General features: G+C 38.5%; 2 protein-coding genes and 1 long non-coding RNA gene across 7 annotated transcripts in view; 2 read left to right on the forward strand and 1 right to left on the reverse strand.

The window, feature by feature from the left end:
* Positions 1-15,093, forward strand: part of bcl7a (BAF chromatin remodeling complex subunit BCL7A) — a 31,549-nt gene extending 16,456 nt beyond the window's left edge. For both annotated transcript variants that reach the window (XM_085961646.1, XM_085961645.1), the window contains exons 4-6: positions 1,747-1,908; positions 9,148-9,272; positions 10,146-15,093. In XM_085961646.1, the coding sequence (XP_085817772.1) occupies positions 1,747-1,908; positions 9,148-9,272; positions 10,146-10,220 (362 nt within the window). In that variant the 3' untranslated portion in view covers positions 10,221-15,093. The remainder of the gene's footprint in view (positions 1-1,746; positions 1,909-9,147; positions 9,273-10,145) is intronic.
* Positions 14,169-19,493, reverse strand: LOC147104360 (uncharacterized). The gene is made up of 2 exons (XR_015072323.1): positions 19,415-19,493; positions 14,169-18,901 (listed from the first exon to the last, which is right to left on the reverse strand). It is a non-coding gene; the product is annotated as an uncharacterized LOC147104360 (long non-coding RNA).
* Positions 19,494-19,714: 221 nt separating this feature from the next.
* mlxip (MLX interacting protein) overlaps positions 19,715-27,441 on the forward strand; it is a 122,067-nt gene continuing 114,340 nt past the window's right edge. For all 4 annotated transcript variants that reach the window (XR_015072321.1, XM_085961639.1, XM_085961640.1 and 1 more), the window contains exon 1: positions 19,715-20,019. Coding sequence is in view for 3 of the 4 variants with exons in the window: in XM_085961639.1 (XP_085817765.1) it covers positions 19,715-20,019 (305 nt within the window). In the remaining variant the exon portion in view is untranslated. The remainder of the gene's footprint in view (positions 20,020-27,441) is intronic.

Raw genomic sequence — 27,441 nt, forward strand, 5'->3', positions numbered from 1 at the left:
TTACTGTTTCTTGTTACAAGTAGATTCCTAGTAAGCTGTCTTTTCTACAAACTCTCTTCATATCTCTTGTCTTTCCCTCTGTTCATCATTTTCTTAAAATTTATGATGCAGTTCTTATTCCTTTGCACATTTCTTTCCTGCTAAAACGAAACTGTCTCTTGCTTAATTTCCAATTCTTTATAATCTTTGTGAAAGAACTGCTAACAAAGATACTACTGTACTACAATGTGATTCATGAGATAATGGTTCTATATGACTTTTAGTCTTTTTGTGGGGATTGGGTGGATGGAGAATGCTATCAGCATAGATCATCTGGCAAACTCCATGGGTATAATTCCTATGCTGTAGATCATGGAGTTTAATTATTATCTGCATGACAGTGTTGAGCTTGACTCTGATCTCCGCAGCTAATAAGTTATGGACTGAGTTGCAGACTTTATCAAAATATGTTTCATGTTTTTACTGAGTATCAGAAATACTTTACTATTATGATACATTTTATGTGATTCCTTTATAATTTGCTCCTCACTCACCCCCCCCCATATATAAAATCTTTAACGGCATAGGGGCAAAATAGCTGTTACTTTATCATTAGTAATATGTGCTAATGTTGAGTTAACCTAAGACGCACACAATCGTGGAGACAGAAATGGGAAAAGGGCAGAGTTGAAAGATTGTTGAACATTGAAACAAAAAATATAGTTGAAGGGATATCTAGTGACCGAGAAAGATCAGCCATAGTAGGTAAAAAAGAGAATAATAAAGACACAAACGTCTTCTTCACTGTGCTGTGACCATTTACAGCCCACATCATTGCACAGCTACAAATATTCCAGTTTGGAGCCTTCAGGAACCAGGGATGGTCTATGGAGGGGGAGTATTTATGAATGAATTTATGTTGGGATGTTTTTGATTTATACGCCACACATTAATTGCTTAACATGGCATGCCAAAGGAACAGTGTAGTGGAATACTAAGCATAGATTATTACAGACACAAGTAGCTTCTAATCAAAATTTAGACACATTTACTCCAACACTATTGCTTCCGGTGCGCAAGCCTTGGGCAGTTTATGATACTAGAAAATATAAAGTTACTGACCTTCACAACTTTTTTGTTTTTTATATGCTATCAGAATTATGGTCATTTCATTGATCATTTGAATGTCCTGAGTCAGTTCAGCCAATTAGTATGTTTGCATTATGACTTAAAATTGGATATTACAAGCACATGTGGCTCACTGTGCCAGCTCAGCACCTTTTCCCAGTCCTCCCAACTAACCAAAAAAAAAATTAGAAGAGGAGGGATCATGTATCTTTTCCTTCCATACTCCTGTAGGCCCTTTGAAGGCTGATTTAGAGCATGGAGAGCTGACCTTTTGCAATGCAAAGATTATAAAAAGACAAATATGGGCGAGCAGCACACAAGTTATTGATGGTGTTGGTCACGCACTAACAAAATAAAATGTAAAAAGATCTTTAAATGCAGCAAGTAACTAGCAAGATTTTGTCGGGAATCTCTAAGTTCTGACTATGGGCTTTCAGCAAAATTACATTAATGGATTTCAATCACTTACACTTCAACAATAGTTTGAAAAATCTGTTGCTTTTATTTTTTTTTTAAAGTCCAAAGCTGTGTTCACCTGGAAGTGCTCTTCCCCACCCCCCCCTTTCATTCCTGCAGCATTTTGTCAATTATGTAAAATTAATCTTGTCTAATTGAATGTTTTTGGTGTTTGTAAATTAGATGAGAACAGTAATCAGAGTTCCATAGCAGATGCCTCTCCAATGAAGCAGGAGAACAGCAGCAACCCAAGTCCTGCACCAGAGCAGAACTTAGTAACCCAAGCAGAGGGCACTGAGACTAGGACTGAGGAAGTTCAGCCCAAAGAACAACCCAGCTCTGAGGGTAAGGCTTCAAACAGATTTATAGATAGGAAATCAGGACTTTGAAGAGTCCTAGGCTCAAAATCCAGTTGTTGCACACATATTCATGATATTTTATCATGGGAGTGGAAGAGACTGCCACAACCAGCTTGCTGATTGAACCCATTGATGCTTGGGTGGAAAAACAAATTATTATATTTATGAAAATGTAAACATTGTGAGCATGACATTTATCATCTGATTTTTTAAAATATATTGATGAAAGAAAGAGTGGACTGTATTGCATTTTACAGATTTTTCTTGGAGGGAGATTTTATCAGAATGGAAAGGTGACAAAAGTACGTCCCACAGAAAATTACTGAGGATAGGGAAGAGATGACAAGTAAGCTTAGAATGTGGGGATGTGCTTTTGGGAAAATAAAGCTAGTGGGATAATCCTCCATAAGGCAAATACTCAAAAATATGAACATTGTCTCCATGTGAATACAAGAGATATACACGGTGTTGTTAAACAGATGATCGGTAATAGGGATATGACTTTACACTGGATTTTTACAGTAGTTTTTACTTTACACTGGATTTTACAGATGTTTCTTATGGTTACTTTTTTGTTTCACTTTCAGGTTTTTTTTGGATCCATGTAAACTGTTTGACAACACTTAAAATTATGTAGTTGCAAGATTTTAATACAATTTGTTTCATTTGAACAATATGGAGGATCATATCTTAAAATTATCCACCCAAAATATTTGAATAATTCATTGGTACCTCAGCATTATGCTGTAGTCTAATGGTGCCTGTAATATGCAATGCACCTGTATAAACAGTTTTTTAAAGTTTAGTGTAGTTTTCGTAAATGTCAAACTTTTATCTAAAAGACATTTATAAAATAGTTTGCACCCTCAAAATTGTAACTTTTCTCTACTGAAAATGCTGACTATTGTGGTTCTATTGCTTGTAGTTCCACAGGAATCTGCAACCCTTCAGTATCCCACCCAAGTGGTCATTCTTTGTGAAAGTCTGGGTAGTGAGACATCACCACCAAGTCTGGGTAGTGAGACATCACCACCAAGCCCACCTATTATCTACGTGCATTTTCCAGCAGAAGTCACTTCACTTCATAGCAGTCATTAGTAGGAACCCTGCCTGGTAATTTTTTTAAATTTCTGGCTCCCTACCACAGGGGTGCTGAAACCAATTGCTGTGGCCTGTTGCTGCCCAGCTGTGATTAGTTAACTTCAAACAAATGGGCATTGAACCTGGAGTCTTGTAGACCGGTTTATTGGAACTTTAAAAGATGGTTTTAAAGAAGTTTTTTGTTTTGACTTAAAATTGAGTACCAAAACTCTAGAGAGAGTAATGGATTCCTATGAAAAATTGCCAGGTAGTAGTTTCAAGGATTGTTTCGGGTAGTTCATCTGAGGCCTAAGATGACCAGATAGCATTGTTATCACTGCTGGATATCCATTATTTTCTGTAATGTGTACTGTAGAGTTCATAGGTAGTACTTTTTTTTTTTTTTTACACAGCAGGTGTCAGGGCATGTGCTCGTGGCCTTTCTGCTGTGTTGCTTATGTGTGGTGTCCACAGTGGAAGATAAATGATTATGGAGCAACTTTATCAATTCGTAATTCAGCTCTTACTAGGGATCAAGTGTATAACGAGCAACAAGTAAAATGCATTTGTAGAAACTGTTGCGATCAAAGGCCTGGGTAAAGAAAACCTTTCCTCTGTTTATCCTCTTCAGAAGCTTTTATTATTACTGCTGCTGGAGATCTTTTTATGTCCCTTTTGTACAGTTCATTTCCTGTCTTGTCAGTGGAGTGATCTCTAGGAGGCGATCAGGATGGATTTTGAATTGATAATACACAAAAGGAATCCATGTGACCTGTTCTCTGGGGAGGTCATCAGTCTACTCTCTAATTGGCAGTACATGGAGTTTGCAAAGTGACCTCTCTGGAAAGGTCCAAACCTCAGTCTCAGAATATCACGTGGCCTTGCAGGTGATCATTCTTCTTTTCAACTATTCAACCTTGCATTAGACTTTTATGCTGCTCTCCTGATTTAGTACTTTCAGTCCCACTGTTTAGCTGAAAATAATTAATATTTATATAAGTAACCTGGGGCTACAGTACCCTTTACAGTTATCCCTTCTTTACTCCCACAAAATTTGGCACTTTGGTATCCACCTCTCGCAATGCTATACTGCTAACAGGCAAGGTGGAAGGGAATAAAAGGGTATTTATTCCGTTGTTTATACTTTCTTACATTGCATTCGTGAGCTTGTGCACTACATAAAAATACATTTGCGAATTGGCTTAAATTCAACAGTTTCTATCTAGTTCAATATATGCTTGGATTAATTACCAGTCTTGATGGGTTTACTTTGCTTTTTGGGAGTATGGGGAATGGGACCACAGGCTGAAAATCTTGCTTCTGCAATGAATTTGAGCTATTTGAGGTACTTACTAATGGCTGTTTAATAAAAAATCAATGGAAACACACATAGGTAGACTTTGGTTAGTTACTACACTGGTTTAAAAAATTGGGAAGTCCCTTCTGGTCATGGGTCATGAACAGCTTGCCTGCTTTGTCTCCTGATTGGCAGAAAATTTGTGACACAAGGATGGTGGGGAAGCTGCACAGTTTTTTAAATGGCTTACATTTTAATTTTTTTCAATGAAATTTCAATTTGAATTCTTCGAGCCAAGTAACCAAGGGAAACACGTGTGTTAATTTAAACTAGATAGCTAAACAAATAACTTTTCCTGTAATTGTTTTAATTTGAAATCTCCTTTTCTATGCCTTCCTGCCTCCAAGCTGTCCTTCATCTGGGAGGACGGGACCGTCTGGGTAGCAGACTTCTTCAGAGGCACCATGGAAGCTCCTCCATGTCTACCAATAAGAGGTGTGCTTTGTGGGGCGGGATAGGTTTCTGTGTATGTGTATACATGTATGTGTGCTTGTGTTTTTTTTTTAACCACAAGGCTATCTAACTGCATAGCTGAGAATTGGGGAAAACGCAACTTTAGCAGTAGCAAATATTTGAATGATTGATTGGAATTTGATTTTAAACTTGCTCCCTCTGAATGCAAGTCCCACATTAAAGCTACAAGCTGCCTTTTATAAGGTTAACATTAAAAAGCTTAATAAAAATATTAGCATGTATTCTGGGATTATTTGAGACTAATTGCTCTAATTTCAATTTGGTGACTTTCCAACAATTCAGCAATGTGTTCAGTTTAAGTATGCCCCCAAATACTTAATTCTAAATACTCTTCATATTTACATTTCTCAAAATTCAACCATAACTAAGATCAAGTGGTAGTAATCTGATTTTATTTTTTAATCTACAGTGCTCTTTTGAATGAACTACATTTCAATAATTTATTTTCCAATGCCAATCTTCTCCTCTTCCTGCCTCTCCTGCAGGCATTGTCTCCTTGCTGGAGTTCAGTTACAATGATATCAGATGCCCTTTGCTACCTCATCCAAGTGTTCATTATTCACATATGAACTTGGCTAGTAAGTGTCCGCAGGCTATTTGACTATGGAGGAGCATTGCAGCTTCAGCCCATCCTGTCTCTGTCCAATGCCGACACATGTTTACTTTCACCAGGGGTAACTGGTAATGATCAGAAGTGGGAACCCAGACTGATTTTCCTCTCTTTAACCCAGGGGTGCTGAAACTAACTCTAGTGCTAACTGCAGGCCTGCTGAAACTGGCTAACAGAGCAAGGATCAAACCAAGTCCATCCTGGCCTATATGGTTCAGCTACTTGCTGGATAAATTCGCTGACTTTCAGGGGAGGGGGCTTAGTGATTTTAAATAGTTCTTCACCAAATGTCTTGTGGGTGGTCCATAGCTAAGTTAAAATCTGATTTTCTTAAAATTATGTATTAACTATAAAATTATATATATGTTTGGACCCTTAATGTCTAATTCATATTTTGTGCTTGGATCAAGTTATTCATATTTTTGGATTCAATTTACCCACAAACATGATAACCGTGCTCTATATTTAATATTTGACATTTTGTATAGAGATCCATGAATCAAATTTAATTACTAATGGGTACATTAACCCGGTGAAGCATTTTCCAGTTCATTTCCAATTTTGTCACCTGCACCCTGTACAGTACAAGCTGTGTTTTTCTACCTGTACCATTTGGTGAAAATTACTATGCATTCCCCCCCCCCCCCCCCCTCAAATGCGGGCAACCGTGGAAAGACTTCTATTTCTACATAAATTCTTGTGTAAATGGCCCATTGAATTTGCAGCAAAAATGAGACTGTCCAGCTTATTAACCTTCAAAAATGTATCTAGCAATACAAAACCCAAAATTTGTTTCCATTGCAACATAAGCTTTATGCATAAATATTACATTGATTACATTAGGGAACAAATAAGGAAATGGTAATCTATGAGCAAATCCTTAAAATATATTTTTAATGTTCAAAGATGTGTGCTTATATCAGCATGACCCTTTATGATCTTATCAATTTATAATTCAGTAATCTTACCAGCGGTGCTTTTTTCCAAAAGAGAAAACTAAATACTTTACTAAGTATGCATTACTGGCAGGTCTAGAAAAAAATGTAAAGGCAGCCACAGGTTTGTAGCATTGTAGGAATACTTTCTCATTTAATAGCTCTTTAAAGTCTGGTCAGTGTAACTATATTGATTTAATTTGATTCACAGTTAATAATGAATCTTAAAATATTAAATTTAAATTTAAAAAAAAGAAAATTAAAAGGGTGCACCAGGCTCATTAGACTTCACATTTCAGCTATTGCAGCAAGGCTTTATCTATTTTTGTCAGTTTATAAGTAACAGTAAGACAAATATTGAGTGGAAATTTTTATATGGATGAATTTTATATTTAGAACATGTTTAGCTTGTTCTTGGGATATGGACAATGCTGTATTTATTGTCCATCTCTAGTTACGTATTTTACAGTTAAACACTTTCCTTGTTGCTTATTGAAACATCTCCAAGTGCTTCACAATAATTACTTTTTGGAGTATTTTGACTATTACATAGACAAATCCCTTTCTTTACAGTTACTCATAAGATAATTGGCTTACTAGTGTATTTGTGCTGCAGCATTTCGTATGGTACTGATCTATAAAAGCCCCATGGTTTTCCAGTTTATGCAGAAAGTCCTGACATTGCATTAATTGCTTCCCCTCCCCTGAAGAATTACAAACCCCATTTCCTTTTATGCTTTTATTTTAAAAATCTGTTCGTTTTCCTTAAGACTTGATTGAAGTCTCTGGTACTCAAGACTTGTATTAATAATTATAGAATGATACAGCACCGGAGGCCATTTGGCCCATCGTGCCTGTGTTGGCTCTTTGTTAGAGCTATCCAATTAATCCTACGCCCCATAATTGATATGAAAAACACAATTAGTTGAGTAACCTATTGATGAACTGTAAAGTGGTTAGACTATAATTTAAAGGTACTAATCTGCAAGATGCCCATTAAGATGGCACAAGCTATTTGTGTATAAAGTGTATAGTTAAAGCTTTTATGATCTTTCCATGTCACTAGAAATTGTGGATTTATGTTTTAGCAGTCAGTCTGGAGTATTAATTTGTAACCTTAATTTTAGAATTTCACAAACCTAAACTGGTTTCTGATTAACACCTAGGTTCCTTTTGACAGCATATATGCTTTTAACTAGTTACTGACTTACCTCAATAACTTAAAAGCTGCACAGTCACAGCATTTCCTGATGTTAAATCTATAATTGAGATATTGCATTAAAATGTAAAAGTAACTAGGCTGAACTCATTTTAATTTTCCATCTACTCTCTCCAGTTTAATTGTTTTCAATGCACATCAGACAATCAAAACAATTATTTCTCAAAAACAAAATGTTAATATTTGTACAGTTCATATATTCCAGGTTTCTGTTGTGTTGGGGGGGTGGGGAGAGACCATTCAGCTGTTGGAAGTTCAATTTTTTTGAAATTTATATTGAATACATTTTTAAATTTAAAAAAAAAAAAGTATTCAATTTGTGTTTATAGAACTGTGCATCTTCAAATTCTTTCCCCAAGGGCAATGTGACTCCCCTTATCAAACTCGATTCTGAACTGCATTGAAAATGACCATGTTAGAAACTAGTATTGCATTTATAAATGCTGACTTTTTGAAAAGCATTAGAAATAGTTTCAGATTTATCACATTTGATAAGGAGTTCTTGTTGTGGATTGGTTACAGTTATCTGAATGTGAATATATTCATGCTGAATTGAAAAGGTCAACATATATAGACCAAAAGAACAATAACTTAGTGTTTTTAAAATTGAAAGCTATAGAATTGGCTTATTTTATTGGAGGAAGGGGGAAGAGTGTGCATCCATTTGAGAGATATTCAATAAGTAAATTTGGGAATTTTATATTTTACACCTGCATATAAAAATGACTTGGCAGCAATATTTTTCCATGCTTTAAAACAATTTTGCCAAAATATTCCACTGGAATGTGTAGAGAATTTTTATTTCAACTTTTATAAACCCATCTCTTTTTAGGTCATTCATATGTCACTTAACAGCTGGGAGGGCAGGCAACCTGCTGGCTGCCCATCTATCTGCTGGTGCTGCTTTGTAACCCCTTGCTAGGAAGTGCATGAGTGAGGCATTAGGCGATGTGTATTGTTTTGCCCCAAATGGCTAAGAATGGAAATTTGTGAAATCATGGATGTGACCATGTGACTGCCAAACTGTGGTGCAGTGCATTGACCTCACAGGTCTGGTGTGCCAATAATCTTTACGTCTTGTTTGCAGAATGATAGAATTAGAACTTGTTTTAACAGTTTAAAGTTTGTAAAATGTATTTTGAAAAGATCTTTAAGCTGCTTCTGCTAAAGAAGTAAAACTATTAACCTGAAAATCTCCCAGATTCTGTGCCCAGTAATGTGACCCAAAACGACATCATTGAAGACAGCTTATGCATTTTATTGATAAACATTTGGTTGAAGTATCAAATTTCCAGGAAAAAATCCTTGGTTGGTTTTCCTCTAGAGGGTCTCAGCTGAGTGTTCATTGTTCTCTTATGCCATGTTTCTAGCAGCTTGCCTTTGTCAGATTATTGATCATTTACCATCTTTACACAATCTGTGTATCTTAAGATATTGTCTATCTTTTAAGGACACCAATCCTCTGATGTGAAATCCTAGTCATAGTGTTACATGTGTAAAAGGAAGAGAACCTGATAAATCTTGCATTTGCTCCTTTTTTTTAATTGTAGACACATCGCCACCAGCAGAGCCAAATTCACAAACTCCTCCAGAATCATCTCCGACTGATTTAGAGAAATCAGATGTGCAACCTTCAGGAGTGAAAGAGAACACAGAGACTACCAAAGATACTCAGGTACAAATTAGAAAACCGTAACAGTGCAACAGATTCCAAACGCATTTGTTATACACAGTGCAGAATTCCTTTTCGAAAAGATAAATTATCCAAGATGTTAAGCTGGAAGAGGTAGCTTTTTGAATATTAAATTAAAAAAATTATTACTTGTATAGAGTTTGAGAATGCACTTTTAAGGAAGTGAGACAAAGCAGTATGTCATGAAAAGCATTTCTGAGCAGTTGATTGATTCACAGATGCTTCAACTTCTATTTACTTTGACATAAAATAGCTTAAGCTGTGAACTGAAAACCAGTTGGGGTCCATGAGTAAGCAGTCTTATGAAAGTGGGAAGTATACTCATGCCTAATGAAGTCTGTTGTGGTTAAATTACTTAAACAATACTTGACTCCTGATAATCATTTCATGACTAGGCTAGAGTTTATATTCATGACCATATAAATATGGTCAGATTGTTTCCTTTATTCTCTTTAATCTCTCTCTGGTCAAGCTATGCCTAGACATAGCATTGGCTGGGATATATGCTCTTTTGTCTGATGAACTTCACTGAACAATTGCACATGGAGTGTTCTGCACTCATTACCTTTTTTAAAGTTAAAGCATTGGATGGATATTTATTATGAATTCCAATGAAAATATAATGTACAGTGCTTTTCACCAAAGTTTCCTTGCAAATCAATTTTGTACCACACTTCTTTTTCGGAGTAGAAGAAGGTGGTCCTTGTCCATGTGTGAACTTTATAAAAGTGTTTTTTTGTTCGTGACTGAACTTTGCACAACTTTTCTTTCATAAAATGCTACCATGAACCTTAGTAATAACATCCTAGGGAGGAGAATGTTAGTTTGATGGTCAAACTTAATTCTTTTTTCTAGGAATCTGAAGATGGGGAGCCACTTCCAAAAAAGATCAGAACAGAGACCTCTCAGCAGAGTGTTGAGGAGAGTTAGGCTGTCCAGAAAACTCTGGGGTCACTTTCCACGTAAAGGTACATCAACAGGCCTCATTTCAGACCAACTTTCTGGAAACTTTCACATATTACTGAACATGGAGGAACCACTGACCACGAACGAATGTTGGGTCATAATCCAAGAAAATTTGGGAAGACTGGACAGATATGACGCTGACTAATTTCTCCTGTGAAATACACATTCTAGTGATTTATATATTTAAATTACTTTCACTGTTAAAGTTGGGTGGGGGGGTGGAAGAAATGGACTCAGGAGGGTTTACGCACTGGTAGTTTATAAAACTTGTCAAGATCACATGTTTTTGCTGCTGTATTTTCATTTCTTTTATTTATGTTGTAAAATATTTAATGATGGTACAGGTCAGAATTAGCATACGTGTGAAATCCATTATTCATGCCATTTAATTCCATTTTTGTGCCTCTTTTTTTTAAAAAATGACCACTATCTTACAGAAAGTGCCCTATGTTTGCATAATGCCTTGAAAGTAGTAAGATTCTGTTCGTGATCATGTTAACCAGTGTAACAAAGTCTGAACTATTTGGTCCTTTTCACATTTAGCTTTGTAACTTAAAAACACCCTACAAGTATCTATAATGCAGAGATCTATTTCCTTGAATACAACCATGTATATAGATTGTTCTATTCATTTACTAAGGTGTGAACATAGTATGGATTTCTAGATACAATAGATTTCTATGGGTTGTTAAAAAATAAATTTCTACATAAATGATATCTATAGATGATCTTGTGGGCCAATCAAACATCTGAATGTAAAATGAAAATTTTAAGTAGTGAATAGTATAAAGCACAAGATTTAAAAATATTTAATCGACTGTCACATTGCTTTGGAGCACTGACCTGGTGAGCCATTAAGTGGAGATCCAAGTTTGTGTCTGTGATTTCCAAGAGTACCCAACTGAATCTGTGCTGCTGTGTAGGGAAGATGAGGTAGTTCCTCTTAGAGTTTGCAGCAGATTTTAGTGATACTTATGCAGGCCTGAGAGCAGGACAGTCTTTGTTGTGGATGCCGTGTTTTGTGGGGAGACCAATAGAAATGGAAGAAAATGTAAATACTGTACCTTAGAAGTTCTCATCTTCCAAAAAAATTAATAGTTGAAATATTCCCGTACATCAAGTTTCTGTTTTGTCAGCTAATGCAAGCTAACATCCCATGTTAGATATTGTCACTGAATTTCTGCTTCAATGCTGAAGAAAATTTTTGAACTAATGTGATGTGGGAATTATATAAACTTAAATGTTACTTTTTCTAAATTTAAAAAAACTTCCACAATCATTTACAAGTGGGACAATTTCTTATGACATCACTTTATGTAGTACAATACAAGTGAAATCCCAAGGCTTCTGTGGATTAAACCCTTGAAACCCCTATACAGTATAAGGCTTTGAAAGCTGTGGCACTAAAAATGTGGATTCACGTATGAACTGTGAGATCCTCTTCTGGGACTCGTGCTTGTTTTATTTTATAACGGGGTAATGTTTTAATATCGCCACCAGATGCACTTAAATTCCAATTCCGAAATATTGGTAGCCTTCCATACCTCATTCATTCTCATTTGAATGAAAACCTGTACTATTTAATAATTTAAAATGTTGATGGTTACATTTCCCTGTGAAGGTGTGTGTGTGTTGCTTCTTTGGATTAAATAACTGATAAAACTGGTAAAAGCATCACTTGCTTGTATTTATTTGAGACTTGAAATGTTATTTTTTGAGACCCATGGTTCCAGCATTAATTTATGGAATTGAACATCAAAGTTGTTCAGGACCACGGTTGTATTCAAGGAAATAAAGTAAATGTGTATATACCTGCACTGTATTGCAATTGCATTCTTCATATGTAATAAGTGCTTATTTACTAAAAATGAGATGCGTAAGATTCTGGCGATTGTTTTGCTCAAGGTTATCACTCTTGCGCACATCGACATGCCTGAGTTTTTCCATCTTAAATGTTGTCTTTTGAATGACTTTATAATTTTGTTTAAAGTGAATCGAATACCTGATACCTTTATATAAAAATTAAGCTCCAACAGTATATAGCATTGCCATTATAAATGTTTGAATTTCTATAACTCAGGCCATTTATAGAATTTGATTACTGAATCTGAAGGCATTTTGGGGGAGAAATTCAACTCTTAGCTACCTGTTTATTCAGCGTAAAATTGGCATTAGACCTCCAAATTTTGCATCGTGATCTGCCGCACCTGAATTGCACTGGGTGGTGCCATATTAGTTCGTACAAGTCGCCTGCCTGAAACTGGCATTCAGCCCCGATATGCAAATCAGGGTCCTACGTTGGTTGTAAGGCCCCCGAGTGCAGAATTCAGGTACAAATGGGTGGAGATTGCAACGTGTATGGTCTGCCTAGTTGTACCAGGCTTTGAGCACCCCATCCTTAAATGAACTGCTCGAGGCTACTGAAAAAAGGCCCAGGAAATGTTTTGAGTTTTTATTTTTTGGGCCCACAAAACTCCAGCCCGCTGCTGCTGGCACATTTGAGGCCCCATCCCTCCCCATACTCAACCTACCAGCCTAGGAGCTGGCTAATTTCCCACCCTTCCCAAAGAACAGGCCACAGCAGGGCATCCATTTGGTGCTTGTAGCTCACCAGCAGCATTTAAGTGAAGCTCAAAACTGAATTTAGCTTGGGCCTCAGGCTGGCACAGACTGGCCTCGCTCTTACTTTGGGTGCAAGCTGAATTTCTCAACTGTTTGTCCCATACCTGTCGGTTAACAAGTATGTCTGGTCTGGTGAATGACTTTTTTGGCTTTTGTTTTATACTTTTTTTGGAGGGTGAGGGAGTTGGTTTTGAATCTGTCGCTAGCTTATGTGTGTTACAGGAACTGTAGAGGTGGAATGTCAGCATTGTGTGTGCAGGAATACTATTTGTCATGGTAGTAGAACTAGTTTGTGCGCTATACTAGGTTGGAGTGACTCAGGAACTGAATAGTATATCTGGTTTCATTTATGATCACATGCTCAAAAGTTTAAAGTTGAAAATAGTGCTGGCAAAAAATGTATCCAGTGAGTAGAGACCCAAGCCGTTGTATAAAGTGGTCTCAAAATGTGTTCCAATTAATTTACAATTTGAGTTTTTCATGTGCAGCATTTTAGTAAAATGCTCTAAGTGCCAATACTTGGCCACTTTTTAACTGCATTAGTTTCATATAAGGTTGAAGGATTCCTTTTATAATGGGGACTTGCTGAAGCCGAGTTGTCTCCTAAACCAAATTGAACCTGTTCTACTGTTGCTTATATACAAATAAGCCTATGTGCTATGGCTGTGTTTTTTCATTGGCAACTGGCTGAGTAGAGTAGGATCAATTTGCAGTTGGTACAACTGAACCAAATATCAAAAGACTTGCAAATCCCCAAATAGAATAATATTGAATAGTGACGGGAGAAACAGGGTGCTTCTTAATACTGTTTGAAAATTCCTGTATAATAATTGACATAGATATTTGAGTCACAAGTTTGTACTTAGTTTTTTTTTTACTTCAGCAGGTTTTAGGTACGAAGTCCATAGGGAATGTTCCATTTATTATGAAAACTCTAAAGGGAACAATTTTTTGTTTTTCCTTGCAGGACTTTCAAAAGTAACTCTAGATAGATATAAAGTTAACATCCTGCTTTCCTTCAAGTAACTAATTGTGGTTCCATTCCGGTTTACTTTGGGACCTTGTTATAAACTACTGGGGACCGACAAAACTCTTAACTAGGTTCCACAGTATTACTGCTGTTTTAACTCTTCACATTTTGTTTTGGTTTTGTACATGATGGATACATAAACCAAAAAGCAGTTAAAGTTTTAAAGGTGGATTTACTAAATGTGGTGAGGTGTATAATAACCCAAATAAAAAAAATTGAGTGACTTTTATGTAGGTATGTCAGTTTCAAGACTGCTGCAGTGAAAGCTAAAGTTGTATACCTCGTGTCATGAAGGGGCTCAACAGTATAATTTTTTAAAGCTATTAGCAACACTAATGAACTTTGTAGGTGTGGTGTGAATTTTTTTTTATAAAGTCGGATGTAGTCTTACCTTTCCATAACTAAATTTGGCTTCTGCTAATAGAATTTCTGTACAATGTAATTTGGGTATTGTCTGTTTTTCCATTTGAAACTTGTACAGTTGTATGTTCAGGAAAGCTTCTGGCAAAAGAAAAGTAGATAAAACGGTTTTCATTCTATCATGAAACCAGCATCACGGCTGTAGCAAGAAAATTTGATGTAATTTTATTTAAAAGAAACCAGGGGGTAGTGCAAGTTTTCCTCTTGTATACTTAAAAAAAAAAAAAAAAAAGTAATGTTGGAGCTTCTGTTACATTTTAGTTCCTCCCTCCATCTGAGGAATGCTTTAAAACGAATCCCATCTTGGATGTGTAAACTCTAAGCTGTTATATTGCTGGACTGTAATATTGCTATGGCCAGAATGAGTGTTTTAACTTTATTTTTATGTTGAAAGAAATTGAACTACATTCCAAATTTTTTGTAGAAGTGCTGGCGCTTATTTACTAATAAATGAACACGGCAGCTCACACTCTTGTAATTTTAGGACTTGGAATCCATGCTAAGCTACACTCAATTAACTACAGAAAGCTATGCGAATACTGTCCAGGTGTCAACATGAATACATTTATCTGATCAGATTACCCATCTTTTATCAACCTATTATGATTTCTAGAAACCGAAGCTATCATGAAAAAACTTAACACTTTCCAACTGAAATGCAACGTGTTGTACAGCAGTATGTTTTTTTCTTCTTATTTATTCTCCTAAGTATGGTTTGTACCATGTACAATGGCTCTGTTTTCATGAATAAAATATTGTATAACACAGGTTGTGTTTTTATTCAGTTATCTATTGTCATTTTATTTCCTGATTATAATGAAAGGTTATAAATGCAGATGATCTGAAACCTGACCCCAAATTAAACTGTTTACAGGAACACATGGCATTCTTTAATGGTTATTAATTGATCATAAATTAATAGCAAGATCCACACATTTCTACCTGCTAACATTTTTCTCCAGATGCATCCAAAAATTAAATGATTTCAGCATTTACATAAGATTTGTTACCTTGCATTTTATATAATCAGATTCTGTTTTCAAAACGGACGCTTCATTCTGGGAAAACGTCTTAAATTTGGAGATAATCATTTAAATGGATGCACAGTGCTGCTATTTAGATTACATGAGAGTCTGGAAATAAGATAATAAAATTAGGCAGAGTGCACTTTCAAGGCAGCTACATGCCTTGACTTAACTAGGTCGGGGCGTGGCATGGGGGAAGAACCCTGTACTCAACTCCTCTTTCAATCTTGGATGGATCCTAATTACTATTTTCAATGCACTGATATGCAGAGTATGTGGAATATAAAAATGAAACCAGATCCATTTGTTTCCTTTAAAAGTACTAATCATTCTTAAAATGAAGATTGTACTTTGTGTAGTATTGCTATTCAGTCATAGGGGCAGGGAGACCAAGCGCCCCAAAATTGCCCTCGCAACGCAGGGCTCCCCAGCTAGTATATATATAGATAGATAAAACGATCCGTCCGTCTGTCTGTGTGTATGTCTGCTATACACCCAAAAGTTATAGAGCGTACCTGCACATGTTATATCAAAAGAAAGCTTATGATTAGGGGAGTGTCACAGGCGTATTTACTTTTTGGTCAGACAAAAGTTGTTCGGACAGTATACACAAAATGTTGACCAATCCTATGGGGAATCCGCTCATTAGCGTTGATTGACTTGATGGTTGACCAATCCTACGGGGTGGGCGGGGCCTAATCCTTCAAACTGCCGTTTTACAAAAAAGCCTTGGCAACGCCGGGCCCCCCAACTAGTTGTTTATATAACCTATTCCCATCAATGCAGTTATCGGTTTAAAATTTTGCATAACATTTTTAAAATAGCAGTTGACCCTAGAGCTGAAGGTGCCTGATGTCCAAATGTATATATTTTTGATCGAGGAAACTTAAACTTTCCTTTAAGTTTTTCTGGTAAGTAGGACATTATTCAACACAGATTTTGTTGAATCTTCCTTTTATTTCCTTAAAATGTATTAAACCTAATTGAGATTATATGGATGGATAACATCAGCTAGGATTGCTGTTTTAACTTGTATCAGTGTACTTAATTGCAAGTATTGTTGGATAATTGGTGATGGCAAAGATATCAACTCTACTTCTGTCTGAAATTCAGTGTGAGGTTGTAAGGCTGGATACTATTTCCTGCTCTTCCTTCCAACTTTGTTCCATCTTTGTCTCATGCTGGGGTATGGCTCTGAGACTGTTAGGAGCATACTCTCCTGAGCTGGTATCTACATAAACCCATTTTGCAGCAAGGCTTACTTAATGATGCTGAGCAGCCAGACCCGGGCTGATTTTTCTTTTATACACATGCTGACATCAGATAATTCAGCACAAACAAAAGATCAAGTATAGAACCTCGATGATCTGCATAGCTCAATTCCACACTCGGTTGCGTATTTACAAACTGAGCTATGGGGCGGCGAAGCAGAAGACCCAAGACCTAATTTTATTGGAGGAGGTGTGATTGGGTAATATTGACTTGAACCCAAATAAAGCAAAAGCTCTAATTTTGATACCAACATGACAATCCCATTTCTTGAAATTTAACTGACCAGACTTCAAATAGAAACATACACATTTTAGGGGCACAGGATGGTAAATATACTGAGTGGAAAAGTAAGATGTGCAGCAATAGTTATATAGCATAGGCTTGCAATTTGTCAATTTATCTTCCAAGCCAATACTCACGTGAAGGGCTAGATTTTCAGGGAGCCGTCAGGCGGAGTTTCAGGCGCGTGGGGGGGAAAATCCCGACTTTGGGGGTCCCGCCCAAAACCCTGCCCCACGTATGTTTCAGGGGCGGCGGGTACCCGCCCTGCACTGGGACCTGTCGAAACCAGGCGGGAAGGGATTAGTGCCAATGAACTACCTGTTAACAGGCAGTTTTTAGCCTAATTCCCCATTTTGAGGGGTTTCGTGTGGGTTTCCCGACGGCTCCAAACCACGCCAGGTTGGAACGTCGGGTTGAATGAGTTGAAGGGGTCGCGATGTCGGCGCTCAGGTGAGTGATGGGTGCATGAGTGTAAAGGTAAGTGTGTTTGGTGTGTCTAAAGTGTGTAAAGAACTTTTACTTACCTTTACTTACCTAACAGCCTTTCTTCCTGTAGGCGTCGGGAGCGCATCAGTCAGCCGGAACTTAAAGCTGAATGGCTGCGATCTGTCAAAAGTGACAGCCTGCAGCTTTTAGTGCTGCTGAGATTTCTAACTGAGTCTGCGTAGAAGGACTCGGCTTAGAAATCAGACTGTCAGTGTTTCACAGCTTCAAACAGCTGTGAAACACTGATATTTCATCTGTCAGAAATCTTGACAGATGAAATTGCAGTCTGTGACGTCACCTGTTGCCAGGTGGCCCTTAATTGGCCTGCTGAACCCGCTGGGCGGGCTTAACGAGGTCAATCAAGGGAAAGTCGCGCAGATTGGCCGAACGTCGAAGTAGGCGGGTCAGAAACCCGAAAGGGGAAGTCCCGCCGCCTTCCCGACAGGTTAGACAAAATCGACCCCGATGTATCTAATGTAGCTCAAAAATGCTGTAGTATCAAGATGTAACAATTCTAGTACAGCTGGTGTTAAAAAATGATTTCAATATAGAATCATTAAATATAGCATAAGAGGAGGCCATTCAGCCCATCGTGCCTGTGCTGGCTCTAAGAAAGCTAACCTTGTTCCCCATAGCCCTGTAATTTTTTCCCTTAATGTGTACATATGAGAGGTGGTAGATCTTCAAAAGAAAGTGCCACTCGCAAAAAATATCTGCTTAATGAAAGATAGCAGAAAAATGTACAGTAGAATCTACAAATGTTAATCAGCTTCTGTGGAAGAAGCAGGGAGGATATAACATATATTGCCTTGACCAAAGTAAGTTACTTTATAAGACACAATTGCACAATCCAGCTAGTTAATTGCTTGATGACACACCATCTTAATATTGGCAGGGAAGTGCTTTTACTCATTTACTAAAATTATATTTTAAGTACCTTTCTAAATCATCAATACTTTAACACCACATGAACAAATCAACAAGTTGCATTTAAATTGCAAATAATTATGCATATGGAAGTTTCTTTCTCACATTTGTACATGTACAATTATTTTTCTACTTTCTCCCTCTACTGAAGTTGTTGACTTGAGCTGGTGTACTCGTCCACAGTTGCTCTCCTGTACCTTCCCTAAATGGCTAATCTTCAAATGAGAGCCTAGATAAGAGTGACGGCAGGAAATACATTTATGCTTTTTAATTTTTTTATTCGTTCATGGGATCTGGGAATTGCAGGCAAGGCCAGCATTCATTGCCCATCCCTAATTGCCCTCGAGAAGGTGGTGGTGAGCTGCCTTCTTGAACCGCTGCAGTCTGTGGTGAAGGTACTCCCACAGTGCTGTTAGGGAGTTCCAGGATTTTGACCTAGCGACGATGAAGCAGCAACGAACGAGGAAGCAACCACGATATATTTCCAAGTCTGGATATTGTGTGACTTGGAGGTGGTGGTGTTACCATGCGCCTACTGCCCTTGACCACCTAGGTGGTAGAGGTCGTGGGTTTGCCAGGTGCTGTCAAAAAAAGATTTGGATGTCCTGTTACTTGATCTATAGCTCAAGATTCAAAGCATATCTGATTAGAGCGGTTTTAAACAGTCTCAATGTTTTTTTATTGTTGATTCTCTATAATCTGTTAACTCCTGATAATACGTATTTTAAATTCCTCGCAAAAAAATCTATGCCTCTAATCTTGATCTTCACGGATTAAGGGATTAATTAAATAGTTTTTACATTTGGAAGTACAAAAAAAGTCAAATCTCAAAATGACTCCCTACTTTCTATCGTACAAATAAAAATAGGAGCCGGAGTAGGCCATCCGGCCCCACGAGCCTGTTCTGCTATTCAGTAAGATCCTGACTGATCTTCGACCTCAACTCCACTTTCCTGTCCCAACCCCATAACCTTTGATTCTCTTAAGAGTCCAAAAATCTATCGATCTCAACCTTGAATATACTCAATGTACAGAGTGAGGTAGATTTTTTTTTGCTACCTCACCAACGATCTTTAAAAAAAGGATTTCCTCACAATGGTAAATTGTAGGCCTGCTCCAGTACTCCCTGTTGCTGCAATCGCCGCGAGTGGGCGTTGTCATTGATCCGACCAATTCCGAGCGGCTGCCTGCCAGTTGCCATGCGCCTTTAAGGAAGCCCGGCCTGTGATTGGGCCGGGCTGGCCCTGCCTCTCCCCCTCCTCCCGACTCTTGACGCCACGGCCCTTTTAGTCAGCGGCGAATTGCCGAATGAAAGGAGGGAATGTGGCTGCGGGAAGAAAGTCGCCGTCTGTTCAGCTCGTTTCACAGCAGCGGTATCGAATTCGATCAATAAGATGGCCAAGGACGTGTTCTTGCTGCGCTCGGCCAGGGCTCCGGTAATTATTAAGCAGGAGCCCGACGACGACTCGGACGCCGACGAACCCAATCTGAAGAAGTCGGACGAGCTTCAGATCATCCACAGCGGGCATTTCATGGTGTCGTCTCCGCACCGCGAGCACCCTCCCAAGAAAGGCTACGATTTCGACACCGTCAACAAGCAGACATGTCAGACCTACTGCTTCGGACCGTACAGCACGTCCCATCTTTCCATCGACGCCTCCCTCACCAAGCTGTTCGAGTGCATGACCCTGGCGTACAGGTGAGCAGAGGCCGCACGGAAGAAGTGTAATTTTAGAGCCTTCCTTTGTTTTCCGAGTGTGGGGGGAAGGGGCGCAAGAAACTCGATGCTCGTCTTTTGTTTTTCTTTCAACACCCACGGAGGTTTGGGCGTCACAAGCTATTTTTAGACGCTTTGGCGAGAGCCCGTTCCTTTTCCTGAGCCCGTTCCTTTTCCTAGGCCCGATCAAGCTGAATTAACACAAAAATAAAGCTGCAGGATGGCTTTCTCACCGCCCGATCTCTCCCTGATCTCACTGGAGGCTTTGAATCGGGTTTATTTCAAGTTGATGAGTGGGGAGGAGAGGGAAATTCTATTTAAAAAAACAATCATAGTTTTAATGTGGCTGAACTTGTAATTCTGAAACTGATTTTTTTTCCAAAAGACATCACATGAACTCTTCTGTGTTGATGGGCGAATGTTAAAGCAGAGAAGTTACAGGTCTTGTTCGAGACTTCATTGCCCCTACGTTTAAAACATTACTTGGAAGTATAACTAATGCACTGACAGTATTCTGTCACTTAAAATTACCATGCAAAGTTTGCCTTTTGTATACAGGTTTTATAGAATCACAGAAGGAAGCCATTCGGCCCATCGTGCCTGTGCGAGCTCTTTGAAACAGCTGGCGAAGTAACTCGAGTTTGAATATTAGTTGAAACTGAAATTTGTACTTGGGCTCTATAAAGGGGGATCCAATTTCCGGTTGCTGTCATCTTGAGGTTTTTGCCCCACTTAAGGAAAAACTCCTTCAAGTGTCTCTGCAATATTCCATAGCCAACATAATAGTTGGGTCTGGTGTGCAACTCCTAAGGCAGCTGCTAAGTGAGCCACAAGATTTGCCCTCCTATCCTATTTTTTAAATAAAAATCTGACCACAAGGAAGTGCTAAGACTAGGGATTTGGAACTGGATATTTGGATGTAAATTCTTCTGAGATTTCTCAATCACTTTAAAAAAGTTTTATTTGATTTCCTTTCAACTAAGCCTTCTGAGAATTTTACTGTTTAAATCTATACCTTGCACTGTTAAATTTATTATATCAGATAACATGTAGTTCTCTGTGTGTTACAATGCAGTATGCAGCACTGACTGGTTGAGATTATCTTAGAAATTGTAGGAGTGAAGCTAGAGTTATTGATGTCTTCCAATTTTGACATTTTTAATTGAGAAGTCAAAGTAAACACCAAAGTCCAGGGCTTTTCCAGGATTGAATAGCAACAATTAGTGAGGCAAATTTGGAAAAGTGAATAATCAATGATACAAGCTTGGGGTTTAAAAGCCTGAAGATTGTAGGAGGGGTGACGGGGGTGGTGCGGATTTCCACGGTTTAGTGCTCCTGGAAATACTACAACAACAAAAACTTGCATTTATATAGCGCCTTTTAATGTAGTAAAACGTCCCAAGGTGATTCACAGGAGTACCGTAAAACAACATTTGACACCGAGCCATATAAGGAGAAATTAGGGCAGATGCTTGGTCAAAGAGGTAGGTTTTAAGGAGAATCTTAAAGGAGGAAAGAGAGGTTTAGGGAGGGAATTCCAGAGCTTAGGGCCTAGGCATATGAAGTCACGGCCACCATTGGTTGAACGGTTTAAAATCAGAGATGCTCAAGAGGCCAGAATTAGAGGAACGCAGATATATGGGGGGAGGGCTGGAGGAAGTTACAGAGATAGGGTGGGGTGAGGCCGCGGAGGATTTGAAAACAAGGATGAGAATTTTAAAATCGAGGCGTTGCTTATCTGGATACTAACTGCAGCAGTATCAGTAAGATAGACAAGAAAGGCTACATGAGAGAGATATACTATGTTGGAACAAACTCAAACTATTCTGTTGGCTATGGAATATTGCAAGGACACTTGATGGAGCTTTTTCCTTAATGGAGGCAAAAACCACAAGCATTTTAATGTGGTGACGGCAACAGAAAATAGAATTTGCTTTTATAGAGCCCAAGTTAAAATTTCAGCCTCAATTAACATTCACAGAATCACAGAAACCCCACAGTGCAGATAGAGGCCATTTCGGCCCATTGAGCCTGCACCGACACATATCCCACCCGATCCCTGTAACCCCTACACCAACACCAACACATATCCCACCCTATCCCCGCGTATTTAATCCCCCTAACACTAAGGGTCAATTTATCATAGCCAAATCATCCTAACCCGCACATCTTTGGACTGTGGGAGGAAACTGGAGCACCCGGAGGAAACCCACGCAAACACGGGGAGAATGTGCAAACTCCACACAGACAAACTCAACTAACATCAGTTGAGGTTCTGCAAAGTACGGATATTTTTTGTTCACTAGTGGGTGTGCGATGATGGACAGTGACAAAGTCACATATTGTGCTGCATGACTCTACAGGCTGTTACTGTGACTTATTTTACTAATGAATGTTGTAGTGCCTGTATATTTTACGTTGTAAGGCAATCCAATACTTTGTTTCATAGAATTTCTAAAATCAGTTTCGAGAAGGAGGAAGAAACATTCTGTAAGGAAAGGTTTGGTACCAGTAGTGAGTGGAATAAATTTAGTATCCCTGGAATAAAAATTGCTGAACATCTCTGCATGTTAAGTGGTTCAATGCTAGGCTGATGAAAAATTACACTTGCTCGTACTCAAAAGATGTGAAGTTTCTATGTGAGGAAGAGGTTAAGATGACCTTTTGTCTCACAGCTCACTGAAGCAAATCAGTATTAGGATTAGGCAATGAAAGCAAAAGTGTATGACAGCAAAAGGCTATGTAACAGCTAAGGCCAAACATATTTGACTTGTGGATAAGAGAAATTGTACACTTTAATGGCTACATCAGGTAAGTGGGGGTGTTTAGTATTAGACTGATACAAATTTGTTAAAATGTGGGCTGTGTGACAAAAGGTAATTTGTGGTTAATGCAAACTATTTTAAATATCCAAATAAACGAAAATGCCATTTGCAGCCAATACCCACCATCTATCATTTGGAAAATAAGACCAGACCCGTCCTAATTCCTGATTCTGTTTTGAGCCTAGCTTTTTTTCCCCCTCCTTTTACAACCTTTAGGATTTTAAAGCCTAAGTTTGGCATTACTTTATCAGCACTTCGTAATTACTTCTCTTGTACTTTTTCCATGCTTGATGGTGCCCTGTATTATCAGACTTGGGCCTTCACCTGGGTGTCTCAATAAAATAAGACAAACGTAATATAAGGCGTAGGCAAGAAAGAGAGATGACTCTGATACTGACTTCTAGAAAGGCTACCTACAGGAGCACTACCATTCATGATCGCAACGAATCCGATACCCTGCCTCGCCCAACAACCCACCCTGCTGGTCTCCTCATTGGTTATCCAGGGTGACCTTGTTGATTGTGCAGTTATCTTGAACGATTGTGCAGTTATCTTGAACGATACTGCCATTGATATTAATAACTCAGTATATATAACTGATGTGTGTGTATATCACAAGACTGAGCCCCTTTGAACCAACTGGGTCGATGTATATATACATAAATTATACATTTAAAAAGAAAACTGTAAATGTTGAACAAGAATAACATGCACAGTGTGTGCCAGCAAACATTATTACAAAAATATGATCAGTTTGTTTACAATGTGCATTGTTCAGTAAGAAAGAAACTGGACCTGAAACCAAGTGTATGCATATATAAGAAGTTTCAAATACAGGTGAGGGATGATTGCCCATTGTGTGAAAACTGCAGTATTTTTGTAGTGAAAATTATGTGTACATTTGACAAAAATAGATAATCGAAAGAACTGAAAAGTCCAAAGCAGAAACCTTGCTTGATTTGATGAGGGTTCGAGGTACCCAGCTGAATATCTTCACTATGGGTTTCACTTAGTAATTGTCTGATTACCCTTTTCTGTTTTCTCTCCTTTCCCGCAGGACATTCGTTAGGTTACGTTTCCATAGGTGACAATTGTTGTACCTTACCAGGTGGCCATTCTTCTTGGCAGCCTAGATAGTGAATATTGAAAGAAATGAAGGTGGGACTTTACAGATGAGCTAGATCCTGCCCTCTCCTAACATCTACACATGCAAGAGTCACTGAATAGAGATCAGAAGCGGGGCATTAGCTGAAATTCCCTAGTCCCAGGGACGCTGAGGCCAATTTTAGAACCCCAGTTGTCACCCTAACTAACATCAGCTAAATCAGTACACTCAAAACAGAACCTGGGGCCTTCTGGTCTGTGTGGCAAAGCGATATGTTGGCTTTGCACAATTGAGCCATTGGGGTGTTTTACTTAAAAATTTGTGCCATTAACCTTTCTCAAACCAAACAAGATTTCTCTCTGAGATTGAAGGCTTGATATCTCGGTCTTTTCTCTTGTGTGTCCACTCCTTACCCCAGGTTTTATTTAAGCCCTCTTGGTTCAGTTCTTTTTGAATGGGCTTGCCTACAATTTTTTCTGCCTCCACTTCATCTTGGGCTCGGTTGCTTTTGGATTAAGTTGTTTGTTATAAGTGTTTCTGCTTCAATGTTGGGAAATGGAAGTAACCTTCAAAACCAGAATGCTGACTGCTGTATACTTTAACTAGGAACAGGACCACTTCCTTTTTCTGTCAATTTAGTAGGTGTATTTTTGTCAGCTGTATTTTTTTGTTGATTTTGGATTGTGGTTTGATTCTTAGCTTGTGATTTGGCTCAGGAGGGAAAGTTTCAAAACTTTTTATAAATGTAGTGCTTTCAGATTCCACTGTAAAGTAAATAGAGGCAGGAGCGTTGTTACATAAACTCATGGAAATAGCAAAACAGCTAATGACGAAACAGAAATGGAGAACCAGAGTAATAGAAAAAATTGAAATTAAAAACAGTTGAAGTAGCACATTGAAGCTCTGATGTACTGTGTTATGGAATGATGGAACATGGGGTCTGGTCTGTCATTTCTTTCCCCCACAGAGTGTGCTCTTGATCTCGACTCTGTCAATTGGACGCTGGTCATCGTCCCCATGTTGTGTAAAAATTGAAGGGCTAGTCACCCAAAGCCATTCCTGCACATCTCCTATTTGGCCAGCCCCAAGGTGGCATTGGCTGGGGGGAGGAGGTGGGGGGGAGTTCAGAGCCTCCTTATTCGATAAGGAATTGACATGAGAGGAGACTTTACATGAGAGGAGACTTCAATCATGAGGGCAAATTAAATTATATAGAAGGAAAGAAACATTTAAACAAAGTGGTATTGGAAAACTGTTTCTTCAGGGCTAATGTAGGCATCAGACACAACTTGTTTGGCTGTGTGCTGAAATTTGATGGCCCCAATTTACTTGTTGTTTTGACAGCGAATGTGCCTAAATATTTGCTGATGCGTGCTGATTTTTATCCAGTTATTGCAGGCCCCTTGTGACTTCGAGTTACCTAATGAGATTCAGTGTGTACCTTGGCACCAACTTTTTATTTTAAAATCTTGGCTTCAAAAATGTTTGGAGCAAAGTGCTGCTTTACAGAACAACTAACTTTTGACTGATACTAGAAAATTGGCCACCTAAACCTTGTTTTTTTTCCACTGATGATTATACTTTTATGGTCAGACTGCATTTTAGTTGGGAACCACCATGTTGTTACTTAAAATAATGGAATCCCTACTAAAGGAGAAAATAGAACATCTAGAAACCAAAAATAATATGATGAATAGTCAGCATGGATTTCAAAAGGGTAAGTCTTGCATGACCAGCCTTATTGAATTTTTTGAAGAGGTAACAGAGAGAGTAGACCATGGTAATGCAGTAGGTGTAATTTATCTGGATTTTGAAAAGGCCTTCGATAAGGTTCCCCATAATAGACTGATGAACAAGGTCAGAGAATGTGGAGTCAGGGGACAAGTAGCAGAATGGATTGCTGGCTGGCTTCAGGACAGAAAGCAGAGAGTAGGGGTAAAGGGTAGCTATTCACAGTGGCAGAAGGTGGGTAGTGGTGTTCCACAAGGACCAGTGCTGGGACCACTGTTGTTCACAATTTATATTAACGATTTAGACTTTGGAATCAAAAACACAATTTCTAAATTTGTGGATGATACCAAATTGGGGGTGGGATAGTCAATACTGAGGAGGACTGCAACAAATTACAGGAGGATATTAATAAACTTGTAGAATGGGCATATAATTGGCAAATGAAGTTCAACACAGATAAATGTGAGGTATTACATTTTGGTAGGAAGACTTATTACTTAGAGGATGCGAGACTAGGTGGGGTAGAGGAACAAAGGGATCTAGGAGTATAAATACACAAATCACTAAAAGCTGAAACACAGGTTAGCAAGGCCATAAAAAAAGCAAACCAAGCACTAGGGTTTATTTCTAGAGGTACAGAATTGAAAAGTGGAAATTTTGCTAAACCTGTATCGAACCTTGGTTAGACCACACTTGGAGTACTGCGTACAGTTCTGGTTGCCATATTATAAAAAGGATATAGAGGCACTGGAGAGGGTGCAGAGAAGATTTACAAGGATGATACCAGAAATGCGAGGGTATACATATCGGGAAAGGATGAACAGGCTGGGTCTCTTTACTCTCTTGGAAAAGAGAAGGTGACTTAATAGAGGTCTATAAAATTATGAAAAATGTTGATAGAGTGGATAGAGAGAGAATGTTTCCACTTGTGGGGAAGAGCATAACTAGAGGTCATCAACATAAGATAGTCACCAAGAAATCCAATAGGGAATTCAGAAGAAACTTCTTTACCCAAAGAGTGGTGAGAATGTGGAACTCGCTACCACAGGGAGTGGTTGAAGTGAATAGTATAGATGCATTTAAGTGGAGGCTAGACAAGCACATGAGGGAAAAGGGAATAGAGGGTTCTGCTGATAGATTTAGATGAGGAAAGACGGAGGAGGCTCGAGTGGAGTATAAACGCCGGCAGGGACTGGTTGGGCCGAATGGCCTGTTTCTGGGCCGTATATGGAATCCTATGTAAAATTACATTAAGCCTTCATGTTATTTCAAACCATACATTATGCTTACATTTGTGGATTTTTAAAGAAAAGAATTATTTTACATTTTTCAAAGACATCCCAAAGATTTTTCCATATAATTAATTACTTTAAAAAAAAAAAGTGTAGCCACTATCACTAGGTGAATTGAGGCTGCCATAGTGTGAATTGAGAAATAAGGATAAGGAAATGGTAGTCCATACTAGTGGATTAGTCTGCATTGCAAGGGCCAATAGAAAATTGGAACGTGCTCCACATCCAACTGCAGAGGGCCTACTGGATTGTAAATAGAAACATAGAAGATAGGAGCAGGAGTAGGCCATTCGGCCCCTCAAGCCTGCTCCGCCATTCAATGAGATCATGGCTGATCATCCAAATTCAGTATCCTGTTCCTGCTTTCTCCCCATATCCCTTGATCCCTTTAGCCTTAAGAAATATATCCAACTCCTTCTTGAATATATTTAATGAATTGGCCTCTGCTGCC

Source organism: Somniosus microcephalus, chromosome 19 (assembly GCF_052327205.1).
Source record: "Somniosus microcephalus isolate GS21.2 chromosome 19, FLI_Smic_1.0, whole genome shotgun sequence".
In the NCBI taxonomy this organism is placed as follows: domain Eukaryota; kingdom Metazoa; phylum Chordata; class Chondrichthyes; order Squaliformes; family Somniosidae; genus Somniosus; species Somniosus microcephalus.